Raw genomic sequence first — 16,811 nt, forward strand, 5'->3', positions numbered from 1 at the left:
TGGTACCCTTTCTGGCCTGCAGGCATACATGCAGGCAGAATACTGTATCTATAATAAATAAATTAAATCTAAATAAAAGTAAAACAAATTTGAAACAGAATTAATCTTCCTAAAATCACAACTTTATATAAGGGGGACAAGGATGAACCACAATCCAGATGTCTAGCACCTTTTAAAAATGTGTTCACAAATTGAAATATAATAGTCTGGACTTGGCCTCTCAGAGGTTCTAGGTCTAGCTGTCTACATGCTACACACTACACTTTGCCTCTATATTGATCGTTTCCACACTCTGCCAGAACATCTCATATTCTGGATCCTTAACATCCCAGGATGCCCATCTTAAGACTTTGCTATCCACGTGGGAGGAATAAGCAGGCGAATCTCTGTGAGTTGGAGGCCAGCCTGGTCTTCAGAGTTTCAGAACAGCCAAGTCTACACAGAGAAATCCTTGAAAAACAAAACAACACAAAACAAAAAGGCTTTGCAATCAAGAGCTCTACTACCTAAGTTGAATTTTAGACTTTCCTAATTGTGTTCCAGAAAATGAAGCAAGGTTGAATTTACAATAATGATAAGGCAAGCAAACACCAAACCAACATGGAGTGTCCTTCATGAATGAGAGGGGAACCAATCTTTCTACAACTGTAGGAGGTCCCAACTTCTCCCCTGAAGCCCTCCCACTCGGGGAGGGGGACAGGGAGCTACAAAGTCTCTCCTCTTAAAATATTTGAAAAACCAAAACGGTGACTGCACATTACTCTGTGAGGATTCCATTAAAAAAGGATATCGCCAACTTGCATTACGGATTTGCCCTTCTGTAACTCATATCCTGTTCTTATCTTTCCTCAATAGAGAAAGAGGGGATTCTGACTCTTCAAGAGGATAGAAAGCAGGTTTAAAAAAACGGTGTCCTGTGTACACAACTATAAGATAGCTACAAGCTCTAAGCCAATCCAGGATACACACCACATGTTTTACATTAAATACACTGTATACGGGGACTGGACAGACGGCTCAGTAGTTAAGAGCCCTTGCTGTCTTTCAGAGGATCCAGGTTCGATTCTCAGCACCTATATGATGGTTAACAGCCTTCTGTAACTTCAGTCCTGAGGATCCTACATCCTCTTCTGGCATCTGAGGGCACCAGACACATACATGCACGCAGGAGAAATACCTATACACATAAAAATAATATTAAAAAAAGCTTGTTTCTGTTTTTAAAACAAGGCCATGTATAGAATCTTGGCTGGCTTAGACCTCACTCAGTAGCCCAGGCTGGCCTTGAACTTAAGAGTTTGCCTCGGCCCTGCTCAAAAGTGAGGGGATTAATGAAGTGTGTCACCACACCCTTAAATCACACCTGTAAATCATTTTAAAGCACTTAATCTCAGTTCCACTCAATGCTATCTCAGCAAGTCACCAACCCCTTTTCCTCTCTTTACAAACTTCCCTAGACATCATTTCCTAGACCCTGGGATGCACTGTAGCATTTGTTCACTAAAAGAGGGCAGGTACTTTCTAAATTTTATTTTTATTAATTTATTTTGTGTTATCTGTGCATTGTGGCTCACACCTTTAATCGCAACTCTTGGGAATAGAGGCAGGCAGGTTCTACTGAGTTTGAGGATAACTAGGGCTAAATAGAAAAACCCTGTCTCAGGAAAAAAAATTAATTTAGTGTGTGTATGTATGTGTGTACAACACTCAAAACATGGAGGTCAGAGTAAAAACTTGAAGGGGTTGGTTCTCTCCTCCTACCTACCATGTTGGTTCAAGGCTCAAATTCAAGTCTTCAAGCACGGTTGTTGTTTTTCTTGTTGTTGTTTCCCCACCCCACCCCCAGGCAGGGTTTCTCTGTAGCTTTGGAACCTAGTTTCTGTCCTGGAAACCAGCTCCTGTAGTAGATCAGGCTGGCCTCGAACTCAAAGCTCCGCCTGCCTCTGCCTCCCAATTGCTGGGATTAGAGGCGTGAGCCACCACCTCCCGGGCTGTTAACCCTTTCATCCACTGAGGCATCCAGCCCATCTAGAGAGCAAGTATTTTTTGTGTTATACACATAGCGGTACCTCCATCAGCTCATACCCTGCTAGCACAGATGCTTTATAGATGTTTGTTGATAGAAATAATCTCCGGCAGACAACAGGACTCGCTTTTGACTCAGCATTCTGAAGGCTAAGGCAAGAAAATTATAGCAAGTTCTAAACCAGCCTGGGTTACAGAGTAAAAAACGCGACCCTGTCTCACTCGCTCTTGACTCAGCATTCTGAAGGCTAAGGCAAGAAAATTATAGCAAGTTCTAAACCAGCCTGGGTTACAGAGTAAAAAACGCGACCCTGTCTCACCTGGCGGTGGTGGTGAACACTTTTAATCCCAGAACTCAGGAGAAAAGGGCAGGTGGAGCTGAGTTCAAAGCCAGCCTGGTCCATAGAAGTAAGTTCCAGGATAGCCAGGGCTACACAGAGAAAGCTTGTCTCCAAAAAAACAAAACTAAAAAATAAAATAAAAAGTCCCAAAAATAAAACTAAAAAATGGGGAAAGGAGATGGTTGAGTGGTTTTATAAAATGCTTGCCATGGAAACCTAATGAGACCCCAGAACACATCTTAGGGCCACCAGACATCTCAAACAAGGTGAGGTCAAGACCAACACCCCATCATGTCCTCTGACCCCCACGTATGCAATACATACACAATATACATACACACCTAATGAAAAATAAAGAATCTTTTGAACCAAGAAACCTCAGACTTGCACTTCAGAGAATCTCAGTCTTCATGATAGATACTGAAAATCTCCACAGAACTGACACAGTGGCAGGGATTTTGGGGCAAAAGCCCTGGACCGATGTGGGGATTCTTATGCAAACACCAAGTCTTGCCAAACTTTCAATTTCCACATCTGTAAAACGATGGTAACCTCTACCCCCTGGCTAAAGGCAGCTAAGGATAATGAGTTGGTATTTTAAAAGTATACAGTACTGTATGTCTCACTACATCACTTTAACCTGCTCCAGATCACAGGACTAGTTAAATTAAGGACACCATTACAATCCAAGTTTCCTGAGAGGGAATAGGCTCAGTTAGTGGCCTGATTATGCCCAGGCCCTAGAATTGATCCCTCATACCTCTAAACACTTCTGTAATTCCTAGTCCAGTGAATCTTGGGTCATGAAATAGCTTCTGAGTTCCCTAGTCAGACAAAACTATTCTTTCCTATAGTTAGGTACTCTATACTGGGGGGAGGGACCGCGGGGCACTTTTTTGGTCTAGGCTGATCTAGAACAGATAGTCCCCCAGCTTCAGTCTACAGAATGATAGAACTACCAGTTCCAATACAGATCTCATTTAATCTTCAAATTGTTTAAAGATCTCCTTTAGAATTTGATTAAATATTAAGTCTAATCCCCACCCTGACAGCACTCGTACCTAAATATCAACAAAATCTGTTACCCACCCCTGACACACCTGATACAACTAACATGTTTAAATTTCAGCAAATCTTATTGCTTGTGTTAATTACAATTCATGGCTCATTCTCTTGACGAAGGGGCTAGAAACAGAAATACCAAGGGTAGACTACAAAGCTCTATATACTGGCCCCACATTATGCTGCCGAGGGGGGGACTTAAGACACACAACCACAACTAGGAAGAAGACACAAGGCAGAAAACAGTAAAGCAAGAAAGGTAGGCAGAAAAAGGTTCATAAGGCTTCAGCTACTATACAAACCACTCAAACCCATGCAAGCAATTCTAAACATCTACGTGGAGGCAGCACTCCAGCCCTGCCCCAGCTCCATCATCTCTCTGTAACAATGCTATGACCCTTAATACTGTTCCTCTTGTTGTGGTGACCCCCAACCATAAAATCATTTGTTGCTACTTTATAACTGTAATGTAAATGTCTGTGTTTTTCAATGGCCTTAGGGGACTCCAGTGAAAGACTCATTCAACCCCAAGAGTCAGGACCCACTGCTCTATAAGGTTATGAAAAATCATTCTGTCCCCTGTTGCCTTACTTCAATTTGGAACAAGCATTAACCTTCAAAAAGCTCAAATATCTTTGTTTCAAATCAATACAAACTTAACTAACCTAATCCACTACAATATTAAATACAAAATATTTGGCTTTTACTAAATCATATATAACTGGATTCTATTATCAGCTAATATGGCCAAGGAGATCAAGTATGAGCAGCTTTGATGACTAGATGGTTCATGTGTATATCCCAAACTACTAGAGAAGCTGTTCACCAACCTTGGCTGCAGAGTTTCTCTGTGTAGCTTTGGAGTCTGTCCTAGAACTCACTCTGTAGATCAGGCTGGCCTGGAACTCAGAGATCCGCCTGCATCTGTCTCCCAAGTGCTGGGATTAAAGGTGTGCGCCAACACTGCCTGGCCCAGAGTGAAACTCTTAAAAAATAAGGACTAGGTATGGTTGTAGCTTAGTCCCTAGCATGTGTTAAAACCCTGGGTTCAGTGCCATTACATCAAAAAAGTAACATATAGTAAATATTTAATGATAATTAACTACTGAATGCAGTATCTCTAATCTATCAATGTCTAACTACACCCTAGCCTCTTCTGAAAAAGCTAGCACAAACCTATCTGGAATATAGGACTTTCTAAATACAGTAACAAAAGATTTTTCATTTTAATTTTATGTTACCAGCTTTCCCCCATTTGGGGACTTGAGTTATTTTAAGCCTTTTATTTGTATTTTGCAAAAACTTAAGCCCTATATAATGTTCGTATAGTTTTTAAAATCAGAAAATGCCAGGTGGTGGTGGCAGACACCTTAATCCTAAGGCTAGGGAGGCAGAGGCAGGTGGATCTCTGAGTTCAAGGTCAGCCTGGTCTACACAGTGAATTCCAAGATAGCCAGGGCAACACAGAAACCCTGTCCCAAGAAACCCAAAAGGAATAGAAAGAAAGAAAAAAGAAAAGGGCTGGGAAAGACTGTTCAGTGACACAGTGCCTGCCTAGCATGTATAAAAACCCTAGGTTCAATCCCCAGCACCACCCCCCTACACATACTGAAGTCAAATATGTTGACTCTTTTAAAGAAATGATCTGTTTAAGGTTAATTAGTAGTACAAAAATTTTTTACATGCAAAAATAAAAACACCCCCACTTTAGGAACTAGCCTCTGAGAGGTCTTGACCTCTTACAGAATAGCAACAAGAATCCTGGAGCCCTTCACCTAGCTGAGAGATTAGCTTCACTTTTGATAGAAACCTCGTACTTAAGGATTCTGCTTCCTAAATTTTCTATAAATAAAAGGATTCAGCCTGGGAGAAAAGAGTAAAATTCTATCTTTCATACAACTAAAAATTGGCTTCCTAAAGGAATGATGTCCAACTCTGACTATTCGGTAGTTTATATTTCTTATTTCTAGCGTTTCAAGGTGTAATTAGAACTACAGGGTTTTCCCATGTACCCACCAGGTACATACAGCTCATCATTGGTATATTTTTACTTTAAAAGAAGGTCTTACACTGCACTGTAAGTCTAACCAATAAACTAGTTGATGTGTTTCAAATCACCTAAGAAAAACAAAACAAATTTACTGATGGTGTCTTTGGGGAATTCTGTCTGCATTGTTGATGGGCCAAAGTCAAATTTCTTAGAGAGTACGAATTTTAGATAGTTCATCTTTTTATAACTATTCAAAACCCTAAATTAAATATAGGAACTACAGGTACAGGAGGAGAAAGTCATTACCGTTTATTACATGTTCACTAAGCTTCTCCATAGGGGAGAGGAGAAAGGTTTGGTAGTATTTAAAGTAGGTACATGTTGGAATCAGGATATTAACATGGTTGAATGTTTTTAAGATAACGCACACTTTTAACTGACAAGAGGGTCTTTTCTCTTTCAAGAAATGCTAGAATCAGAGAAAGGGACTAAGGCTCCCTGTGAAGGAAAATGGGACCTCACCAGACAACCTGAGTTTGATTGATTCCTGGACTCTCACATGGAGGGAGAGAACCAATTTCCTCAAATTGTCCTCTGACCTCCACAAAACTCCCTGACACAGACACACCCATACAACATTATTATTATTATTATTATTTTGGTTTTTCAAGACAGGGTTTCTGTGTAGTTTTGGAGCCTATCCTGGAACTAGCTCTCTAGACCAGGCTGTCCTCGAACTCACAGAGATCCTCCTGCCTCTACCTCCCGAGTGCTGGGATTAAAGGCGTTCGCCATCACTGCCCGACTAACAATGTTTTTTAACAACTAGAATTAAAAGACACCATGTCAAGTAGACCATCTAAAAGACAGTAAGAGCTTACACTGCCTAAAGAAATCAGGCCATCTAACACTGAGAAACTGCACGTTTACTATTCAGGATAAAAATTAAGAAGTTACTCTAAATATACTGAGAATAATTAAAGCAAAATGAGTTTCCTCTACTTTTCCATCAACAAAATGGGTAAACAAGGACTTCAAAAGGTGGCATTTTCCCCCCAACGGTAGTGTTCTTCAAATGCACTCAATCTGGCACATCAACTTACTTTCTCTTAAGAAAGAAAAGGGCTGAGGACAAGTACCAGCACCCAATAGGCACTGTCACAAGCAATGCCCCACACAGGGCAGCCACCATTTTGAGCAGCAGGATTTAATTACACTGCTCAGGATTTCCCAACTAAAAGGAAACACAGGACGTCAGAAGCGTTAAGTAGCCCTTCCCCGTTAAGATTCCCAAATCGTTGGTCTTTGTAGTCCGATTTCATTACAAAATTTTATCACAAAAAATATTCGTTACATCCATGTTCAAACTTTGTAAACAAATGTTTTGAGGGTTCGTAAAATTTTCCTACAACGTGGAGAAGTCCATGACTTGAAGAACTGAAGAATCCTACCAACCTACTCGCATTGTTTAAAAGTACCTCCAAAAGCCAACGAGCGGCCCTAGTTTCAGTCTATAGTCCTCTTCATTTTCCTAACTCAGCTCTTGGGATCATTTTAGCTTTCCGATTTCATTAAGTCTGCAACAAGATCAAGTTCCCACGCTTCATTCATAGGAGAAGCAAATAATATTTCTGCAAATACAACTGACTTTAAAAATAAAGGTGTGCAAGCAAGGACCCCAGGAGTCAACAAATTAACAGCAAAGTTCATGGGGGTGGAGAGGCAATCACAACGGTTAGAACTTCCAATTAAATTACTTTAATCTCGACTACTTCAATTGTAAAGCCATCCACAGAACTGAAAACAATAAACTGATCGACAGTTCCGTGTACCTTTGTCCCAAGAAAAAGGTGGTTAAGTCACAACATAGATTACCATAGGAAAGAGAGCAACTCAACCTGCCAACCAATCATATATTTCACACCTCCATCCAAAAAAATAAAGGCGAGATGCTGCGGCTGCTTTGAGCCATGTTACACATTCCGTTTCCCACACTCCCGCCACTGTCCTGGCCGCTAGAACCCTCCGATTTTAGTCCAGTTATCACAAAGCACCTTCGGCCCGGCCAGAAAGCCATCCCTTCCCTCCTCGCTCGCCCGGGGGAATAATGGTGGCGAAATCAACTCAAAAGAGCGAGCTCCCCGAAGAGCTGCACGTTCCTCAGGAGAGAAGCTGTTTTTTAGGGAGGGGTACCCAAACTTTCCCTCTACAGTCTCGGCGTCCCGAGCGACGGTGAGCGCCAGGCGGTCCCACAAGGAGAACGCCCCAAGCCCAGGCCCCATCCCCGCCCGCCCGAAGTTGATTCAAAGAGCCGAGAGTTACGGGCCTCCGCCAGTCGGCCAAGTGCGCCCCGGGCGAGCGTCTCCCGAGCACCGCCGACCCTGCCCGGGGCCGCTCCTGCCCGGCCGCAGCGGCCCCCGCTCGTGCGCCCGCACCCCGTCCCCCGTCCGAACAGCTCCCGCGGGGAGCGCGCGCGCACTCTCGCCCTCGGGCCGGTCGAGAAGTCCCGGGAGAGCCCCGGGGTCCCGCGCCGACAAAAGCAGCCTCGACCCCCGCCTGCGAGAGCGCGCGGGGACGCGGGGAAGCCCGTGCCGGTCGCCAGCCTCGTGCCCGCCGCCGAGTCCCCTCGCCGCCCGCACTCCGCGCCAAGTCGGCGGCCCGCGACTCCCCGCGGAGAAGCGCGGAGAAAGGGCGCAGCGTCCGCCACTCACCTCAATCTCGAAGTCGGGCAGGCGGAACGCCGTGCGAAAGAGCGAGCAGAAGTGCGCGATGGCCGGGACTTCCCACCAGGAGCGGAGCTCGCCCAGCCCGGTCGCGCCGCCCTCCTCCGGGCACATCTCCCCGCCGCGCTCGCCCGCTCGCCCGCCCGCTCTCCCCCGCTCCGACTCCGGCCGCGGGCAGTGCCTCTCAGCGCGCGGCGGCTCCCGCCGCTCGGCGTGAGCACAAGCTGAGGCGCGCCGGGCGGGGGGCGGCGGGCCGAGTCGCTGAAGCGGCCGCTGCTCCGGCAGCCGGCGGGGGCCGCGCGCTCGCCCCGTCCTGCCGCGGCCGTGCGGCCGCCCCCAGTCCCATACAATATAATCCACTCAGCGCGGAGAAAAACAGATGGGGCTGGGGGTGGGGAGGGGGGCCCGGCGGAGGCCTGGGGGAGGGGCCGCCCACGAGGAGGGGGCGGGGCCGGCGCACACCACAACAACAACCCCGCCCCCACCCTGGCGCGGACAGCTGCACCGGGGCGGAGGGGAGGGGGAGCGGGTCAGCCGCGCCCTCCCGGGAGGGGCCGCGCGTGACGCGGAGGGGGCCGCGCGCTGCCGGTGGGCGGGCGGGTAGAGGGGGGAGCGCTGTGCGGTGCAGGTGTTTGGGGCCGGGGAGTTGGGCGACTTTGGCGACGGAGGACAATAAGGGTCTCTCCCACCCCCACGAGGCCTCAGTGGTCGAGTCCTTTTAAAGGGCCCGCTGGGTGGTGCTCCGGCTGGGGGCTAGCTCCAGGCGTGCGCACGTGTGGGGTTTCAGTTAGGAGAGCGGTGGAGGGTGGTGCGGGCGATCGAGTGGGCTGGCTGGCCACGCTGCGAGCGGGCGGCCCCGGGGAAGCGCTTTCCACCTGTTCTCGAGCGCTTTTATTCCATCGGAGAACGGTACTTCCAGAAGCGCCCCGAGTGCCTCCTCTTCTCCCCAGGGAAGAGGGTGGCGGGGCTGGCTAGGCTAGAACCGAGTCGGCTGGAGGATAGAGTGTGTGGCGGGAAGGGTGGAGTAGGGGGGGGAGGCACCAATCAGCAGCCTAGCGGGAAGAGCAATTTCCCCCACCCCAGGGAACGGACACGTGCGGCCGCACTGGAGGGGACTGGCTTGGAGCCCTGCGACTGCCCTCGCGGTAGCCTTGCTGCGGCCGCGAGCGCTCACAATGTGGCTCGGAGGCGGGGGGATGGGGAAGAGGCTCGGGACTCTGGGACGTGTGTCCGGGTGGGGGTGGAGACCTGCCCAGGCTAAGGGAATGTGCTCGGGGTGGAAGGGTGCCGTTTAGGGCGTCGGAATTCTGCTAAACCGGAAGGGGGAAATCACCTCCAAAAACAACCCAGAAGTTTGGAAGAGCTACATTGAAAGCTCTCTGTATTGGTCATTGCGCTTGGGCAGTTCTCAAGTCTCCGAGTCCTGTCTGGTTCTTTACTCCACTTCTCACAAAACACCGCCCCTGATGTGCTACTGAGCGATAGGCACAAGCTAAACAGAATAATAGCAAGGATGAGGAACGAGTTGGTATGATAGATGTAGAAGCCCGATGACTGAGTAATTCCACCTTCCCCACCCTCACCTATTCCGACCATTTTAATAACCTAAATTCCCGAGCTATTTCAAGTCAATCTTGTGAACCAACTAATCTTAAATTACTTCATCTTCCCAAGCACTACCCTACAGGTAGGGTTTAGCAACTCCTAACTAAACGGTATCGGGAGTTTTAGGGCTGGTTGGTTACTTGCTTTTAAAGCTCAGCTACTCCGTGGATGCCTCGTTTTTTGGTTTTTTGTTTTGTTTTGTTTTTGTTTTTGTGTGTGTGTGACAAGGTTTCTGCTCTGTAGCCCAGGCTGGCCTCAAACTCTAGGCACTCCACCTTAATCGACAGCCTCCAGGCTTGGCTTTCTCTGAACTCTTGTGCCACACCTTTTTCCTTTGAAAAAGAGTTCATAAAGCACAGACTCTACCAACCAGCTCTCTGTCTTTCATCTGTGTAGCCCTGGCTGTCCTGGAACTTAATTTGTCTACCGGGCTGGCCTCAAACTCATAGAAAGCCACTGAACTCCTGAGTGCTGGAATTAAAGGCTTGGGCCACCACCACTAAGTTCTGTCTTTATCTTTTATCATCGAACCTTATTGACATCTCAGTTGTCATTACTGACCAGCCTAGTAATAATAAATAAATAATAAATTAGCAGTATCAGGAAGCAGAAAGGTAAAAGATTTGACTACTATCGTGGTATATTATTTGTGTTTTAATAAAGCTTGCCTGAAGATCAGAGGGCAAAGCAGCCACCCTAATCAGCCATACAGGGAATGGTGGCACATGCCTTTAATCCCAGGATTTGGGAGACCAGACAAACAAATCCCCGTGAATTCAAGGCTATCCTTGGCTACACAAACTCAATTCAGAAACAGATCCAGGTGGTGATGGTTCACACCTTTAGTCCCAGTGTTTGGGAGTCACACACCTTTAATCCCAGCACTAGGGAAGTGGAGACAGGAGTAATGTGGCTTGGAGAGAGGAATATAAAAGTGAAGAGACAGGAACTCGCTAGAGTGTGGAGTCTGAGGATTCCTGAAGACAGGATCTTGCCCATTTGGTGTGAAGTTAGGTAGAGGTAAAAGGTCTCTCTAGTGGCTTACTGCTTTGCTTTTCTGATCTTTAGCTTGAATCCCAGTATCAGTCTCTGAGTGCTTATTATTCGTGCTAAAGGCTACTCAGTAGTCACTGTGGTACTTGAATGCTCCTTACACTCACCATTGTAGCCTCCCCTTTTCATCAGCCAAACCAGACAAAAGTCCTGAAAGTCAGCAGAGCAGTTCTGAAACTGTAAGTGTTGCTCTTCCACCCCTCATCGGGGTCAGACACGGTCTCCTGCTCAGGGTGGATTGGCCTCTGAAGCCATGGTCTACTTGAGTGTCCCAAATGGGTTCACATGATTTGCACATCTTCCATAGGGTACTATCATTATATAACTCTGGTTCAGTATGGCTCTGTGGTTTGGGCCTGCTTCCTTCTCTGCCTCCTTACCACCCACAGTTCCACCCCAACCTCTACCTGCAATCTGGATCCCATCCAGGCTCTCAGAATGAAGGAACTGAAAATACCTTGGGTCTGACCAATTGGACTAGACTTTACTTCCATTTGAACTTCTGCTTCTTGGAATTGGTAACCCTGGATCTTTGCCCCTGCTCTGAACATTTGGTTCCCCTTTCCCCTTGTGCTTCCCTGCTCCAGACCTGTTTTCTGAACTCATCAGGAATCTAGACTAATGACCCCTGTGCGAATCTTTGAACCTTTGCCCTCTTTGACTTTCCCCTTGCTTCTGAGTGGAGCTGCAACTCCTGTTTTGTTCCAGCATAGCCCACTTTCTCCCTCTGATCACGGGGTTTGCATCTTCCTGACACCATGTCTCAGTCTAGCTCTTTCTGCTCAGGAGCCAATGCCTCTAACCTCAAGTGACCCTGATGGTACCTGGAAATAATTCTCTCATATTCTCTACAACGTTATTTGCATAACCTTTTCTCCCTGTGTATTTTCCACAAAATGGGAAATTGGGCCTGATAACCTGAGTTTGAGTCCCACCCACATGGTGGAAAGAGAATCAAGCACCATGTGTGTGACCTGGCACAAATGAACACCCACGCACATAGAAAAAGATATAGCGGGACATACCTTTAATGTCAGCACTTAGGGGGTAAAGGCCCAAGAATCGCAAGTTCAAGCTCAGCCTCTGTTATACAGAACAAATTCAAGGCTAGTCTGCACCACATGAGATTCTGTTTCAAAAACAAAATAGGGCTGGACAGTGGTGGTGTAGGCCTTTAATCACAGCACTCGGGAGACGGAGTCAAGCAGATCTCTGTGAGTTTGAGGACAGGCTGGTCTACAGAACTAATTCCAGAACATGCAGAGCTACACAAAGGGGGGGAGGGAAGTGCCACAAAATGGCTCAAGGAACAAAGTTGCTTGCCACCAAGCCCTGATGACCAGAGTGAGTTCCATCAGCTGAAGTCACATGCATGATCAAAAGAGGATCCATCGATCACCTTTCAATCACCTGGGAAGACTGCTTACAACCTGACTTCTACGCGGGAAATGTTCAAAGCACTTCCTTGATGTCGCGTTCCTGAGACACCCTAATTTAGCTACTCTTACACAAGAGGTCACGCACATCCTAGTATTCACGTACCAAGCTCTTGTGGCTTTCTCTTACCGATTTTGCAGTTGCTTGCTCTTGTTATTGGAGTTGTCTTTTCTTCTCAACTAGACTTTTTGAGGAAATCCTCCCTGATATTCACCATTTGTGTAATGAGGATGTATTTGATGGACTATACCATCAAGAAGCTGAGAAAAGCTGAGCATAGGATCCTGCCTGCAGCCTTCCAGTGCCTTTCTGCTCTCAGTCACGGGACCCACTCACTCAACAACAATATAGGTCGTAGACTTTTCTCAACAAACTTCCCACATCTCTCGCAGATCTGGTGTCATTTTGCCATATGCTGCCTGGATGCTTCTCTATCAGCTTATGTTCAACATTAAAGACCAAGATATTAAAACCTAGGGTTGTGGGACGTGGTGGCACATGCCTCTGATCCCAGTACTTGGTAGGTAGAGGCAGGCAGATCTCTTGATTTTGAGGGTAACCTGGTTCACATAGTGAGCTACAGGCCAGGGCTACATAATGAGATACTGTCTCAAAGCAAAACAAACAAACCCTAGGTCTAAGGATGTGGTCCAATCCCATTTACCTACCAGGCCCTGGATTACATCATCAACACTTCAAAAAAGAAAGCAGCTGGACAGTGGTCCATGCCCTTTTTCCTAGCACTCTGGAGACAGAGGCAGGTGGACCTATGAGTTTGAGGCCAGCCTGGTCTACAAAGCAAGTTCCAGGACAACTGGGACAACACAAATCCTGGCTTGGGCCAGGGTGGTGGTGCACACCTTTCATCCCAGCACTCGGGGAGAAAAAGGCAGGCACATCTCTGTGAGTTCAAGGCTGGTAGTGTACAGGAGCTAGTTCCAGGACAGGTTCCAAAGCTACAGAGAAACCATGTCTCGAAAAACCTAAAGAAAAAGAAACGAAAAGAAATCCTATCTTAGAAAAACAAAAAATGCCTCACTAATAAACTTTTTTTTTTTTTTTGAGTCAGGGTTTATCTGTGTAGTCTTGGCTGTCCAGGAATTCACTAAGTAGACCGGGCTGACCTTGAACTCAAAGAGATCCACCTGCCTCTGTCTCCTGCGTGCTGAATGAAAAGCATACAAAGCCATTGCTCGGCTATCAATCTTAATTTTTATAATTAAATTTTCCTTTTTTGGCAGCTCTTGGTGGTGCATACTTTTAATTCCAGCACCTCGGAGGCAGAAGTGGGTGATGGTGTGTGACAAAGCTTCTCTAAGGAGATTCAACACACTCTACTTACCCTAGATAGAGAGCCCACAACAGACCAAAGTCCAGCTTGGTGACCAATGAGTTTTGTTGGGGTTACTTACAGGAGCAGACATGACTCAAAGAAAGCTGCTTCACCAAAGCCTACCCCAGCATGGGTGACCGCTCATAAAGGTGGGAACCTGGAGCACAGCCTACAGGCAGCTCAACAGGTTGGAGAGTGAGTGTCCTTTACAAGATACTCAATTGGTCTAAACCTCCTCCATGCAGCTTGGCCGGCCGGTTTCCATTTCTCCCAAACAGCTGGTCTGATCTCAGAGTTTTCTTCACAGCTTGGCTTGTCTGAGAGTCTTTGCAGCTCAGCTCAGTTTAAGAGAGACTCTCCGAATTTATTGCTTCCTCTGGCAGAGAAGGGCCTAGTAAATCTGGTTAGTCTTAGGGACTTCCTGAAGCTCTTTTGAGCTGTTTACCTTCCTGCTTAAGGAGCTTCCCTACAGGATAGAATGGGTCAGTCTCAGGGAAACTCTTACACAGCAGGTGGATGTCTATGATTTCAAGGCCAGCCTAGTTGAAGCAAGGAGCTCCAGGCCAACTAAGGCTACACAGTGAAACCCTGTCTCAGAAAAAAAAAAATTTCCTTCTTTCCCTGGAAATGGTGATATACCTTGTAATCTCAGAAGTGAAGGTAAGAGAATCAAGAGGTCAAAATCACCATCGACTATGTAGTAAACTCCAGGCCTGCCTGGCTTACCTGAGAGCCTGTCTCCAAAACAAAAGGGAAAAGGAAGCCCAAGGATCCTGTCAAAATCAGGCAAGTCAAGTGGCCTACCAATGAGCCATGCCCTGTTTCTTTCCTAGCCCTGACTGTCCTGGAACTCGCTCTTGTAGACCAGGCCGGCCTCGAACTCACAGAGATCTGTCTGCCTCTGCCTTCCAAGTGCTTGGATTAAAGGCGTGTGCCACCACTGCCCAGCTATACCGCTTCCTTATCTGTACCCCCTGTTCTAAGTATATCCTTTTAATTTTTTTATATTTATTTATTATATGTGTGAGTGTGCATGTGTGTGAACATGTGTGGACATGCACATGGATGGAGGTAGAGGAAAATCTATAGAAGTCAGTTCTCTCCTACCATGAGAGTCCTGGGGATTGAACCTGGGTCTTCCAGCATGACAAAAGAGCTCCTTTATCCACTGAGCCCTGGGTAGCATTTTCCTTTTCTTCTTCCTCAGGCAGAGACTCTCTGTAGCTAAACATGGCTTTGAACTTTTATTTTTGGGGTTTTTTGGTTACTTGGTTGATTTACTGTGATTGTTATTGGGCAACAGTGCTTCACACAGGGTTTAATACCAGGGTGGTCTCCAACTCAATGTCTAGCTAAGGCTGACATGAACTTCTGATCCTCCTGTCTCCACCTCCTGAGTGTTAGAATTATAGGCAAGCACCAAAAAGCTTCGTTTCCATTGTTTTGTTCTTCTTCTTGTTTAAGACTAGGTCTCAGCCTGTCAGTGGTGGTGCACACCTTTAATCCCAGCACTTGGGAAGCAGAGGCAGGCGGATCTCTGGGAGTTCAAGACCAGCCTGGTCTACAAGAACTAGTTCCAGGACAGGCTCCAAAGCTACGCAGAGAAACCCTGTCTTGCAAAACAAAACAACAAAAAAGACTAGGTCACATTAAATCAAGGCTGGCCTCCAGCTCACTGTATAACTGAGGCTAGCCTGGAGCTTATAACCCTGCTGCTTCTATTGCCTGGCATGGACATGAGTCAGTTTTGTTGTTTTGTTTTGTTTTGTTTTTTAGATTTATTTATTTATTATGTATCCAATGTTCTGGTGCCAGCAGGCCAGAAGAAGGCACCAGATCCAGATCTCACTACAGATGGTTGGAGCCACCATGCGGTTGCTGGGAATTGAACTCAGGACCTCTGGAAGAGCAGGCAGTGCTCTTAACCACTGAGCCATCTCGCCAGCCCCATGAGTCAGTTTTTATGTGGGTTCTGGGATATGATCCCAGGGCTTCATTCATGTTAAGCAAGCACTCTACCAAATTAGCTATGTCCTTGGCCTCTGTTCAACTTGGGCTATGATTTTTGAGATTATTGTCTCTGTCCTGCTTTTCCTCTTTTATTGCTTATCACTTTTCCTTTTCCTATCAAGTTCTATCTCTTTATTTCATGTGGCTTCAAGCTAAGTAACAAAATTACATAGGTCTTGTAATGGTAAAAATAAAATGCTGCAGGTCCCCAAGAGGTGGCAGCAGGCAGTGGGCCACGAGGGACAGCTGGTAAGAGACCTCGGCAGGCCAACATGTCCCACGAAGAGCCATGGAGGGTGAGAGACAGAGACGAATAGGCAAACCATGCAGAGTGAGTTTGGATATTTATTTAGTGGGTTATGGAGGGGAAAGGAAAGGGAGAAGGGAGAAGAGCAGAGAGAGAGAGAGAAAGGGGGGGTGTTGACTGAGTTTTCTGTCCTGCCCAGTTCCCACAATTGTTAAGTCCCAAAGAAATCACACAGAGGTAGGTCTACATTAACTATAAATTGATTGACCTATTAGCTCAGGTCTCTTATTAACTCTTACAACTTATATTAGCCCATTTTTCTTATCTATGTTAGCCATGTGGCTTGGTACCTTTTTCAGTGAGGCACTTACATCTTGCTTCTTCTGTGGTCAGATCAGGACTGCAGAGGAATGGGCTTCCTCCTTCCCAGAATTTTTCTGTTCTCATTGACATGCCTCTACTTCCTGTCTGGTTGTCCTGCCTATATTTCCTGCCTGACTACTGGCCAATCAATGTTTATTTAAAATATAATTGACAGAATTCAGACCATTGCCCACACCAGGAGGGGAGAGAAAAAGAGAAGCTACCTTTCTGGAGAAAGATGGAAGAGAGAGAGCTTGCAGGCTGGAAGCACAAGGAAGATCTGCTTGCCTTGACAGAAGGGGAAGGGAGTGGGCTGGGCTTGTCTCTTAAAGGGACAGGACAGACCATTACAGGTCTGTGGTCCCAAATTCTGTTGAAGGCCACATTAGCTTAGGATATGGTGCCTACCAGAGCAGTAAATGAACAAAAGGTAAGTCATAAAAGAACAAGAAAATTTCCCAGCCACCTGTCACCAGTGCTACCAATGCTGTCCTTGTGTCTCCTTCCACAACCTTGTACCTTCTGTTCAAACTTCTTCCTTAACTGCCATCTTAGCAAGTCTATCAGTTCTGAAAACAGATCCATTGTGGGAAATTTATTTATTTTTAGTTTTTTGAGATAG

General features: G+C 46.5%; 1 protein-coding gene and 1 pseudogene across 4 annotated transcripts in view; both read right to left on the reverse strand.

Annotated features, from left to right (window-relative positions):
* LOC125406857 (voltage-dependent calcium channel subunit alpha-2/delta-4 pseudogene) overlaps positions 1–7,700 on the reverse strand; it is a 30,611-nt pseudogene extending 22,911 nt beyond the window's left edge.
* The window catches only part of Cecr2 (CECR2 histone acetyl-lysine reader), a 114,934-nt gene extending 106,664 nt beyond the window's left edge, over positions 1–8,270 (reverse strand). For all 4 annotated transcript variants that reach the window (XM_087904303.1, XM_085687054.2, XM_087904302.1 and 1 more), the window contains exon 1: positions 8,130–8,270. In XM_087904303.1, the coding sequence (XP_087760429.1) occupies positions 8,130–8,255 (126 nt within the window). In that variant the 5' untranslated portion in view covers positions 8,256–8,270. The remainder of the gene's footprint in view (positions 1–8,129) is intronic.
* Between the last annotated feature and the right edge of the window lie 8,541 nt (positions 8,271–16,811).

Source organism: Myodes glareolus, chromosome 3 (assembly GCF_982192425.1).
Source record: "Myodes glareolus chromosome 3, mMyoGla1.1, whole genome shotgun sequence".
NCBI classification, from domain to species: Eukaryota; Metazoa; Chordata; class Mammalia; order Rodentia; family Cricetidae; genus Myodes; species Myodes glareolus.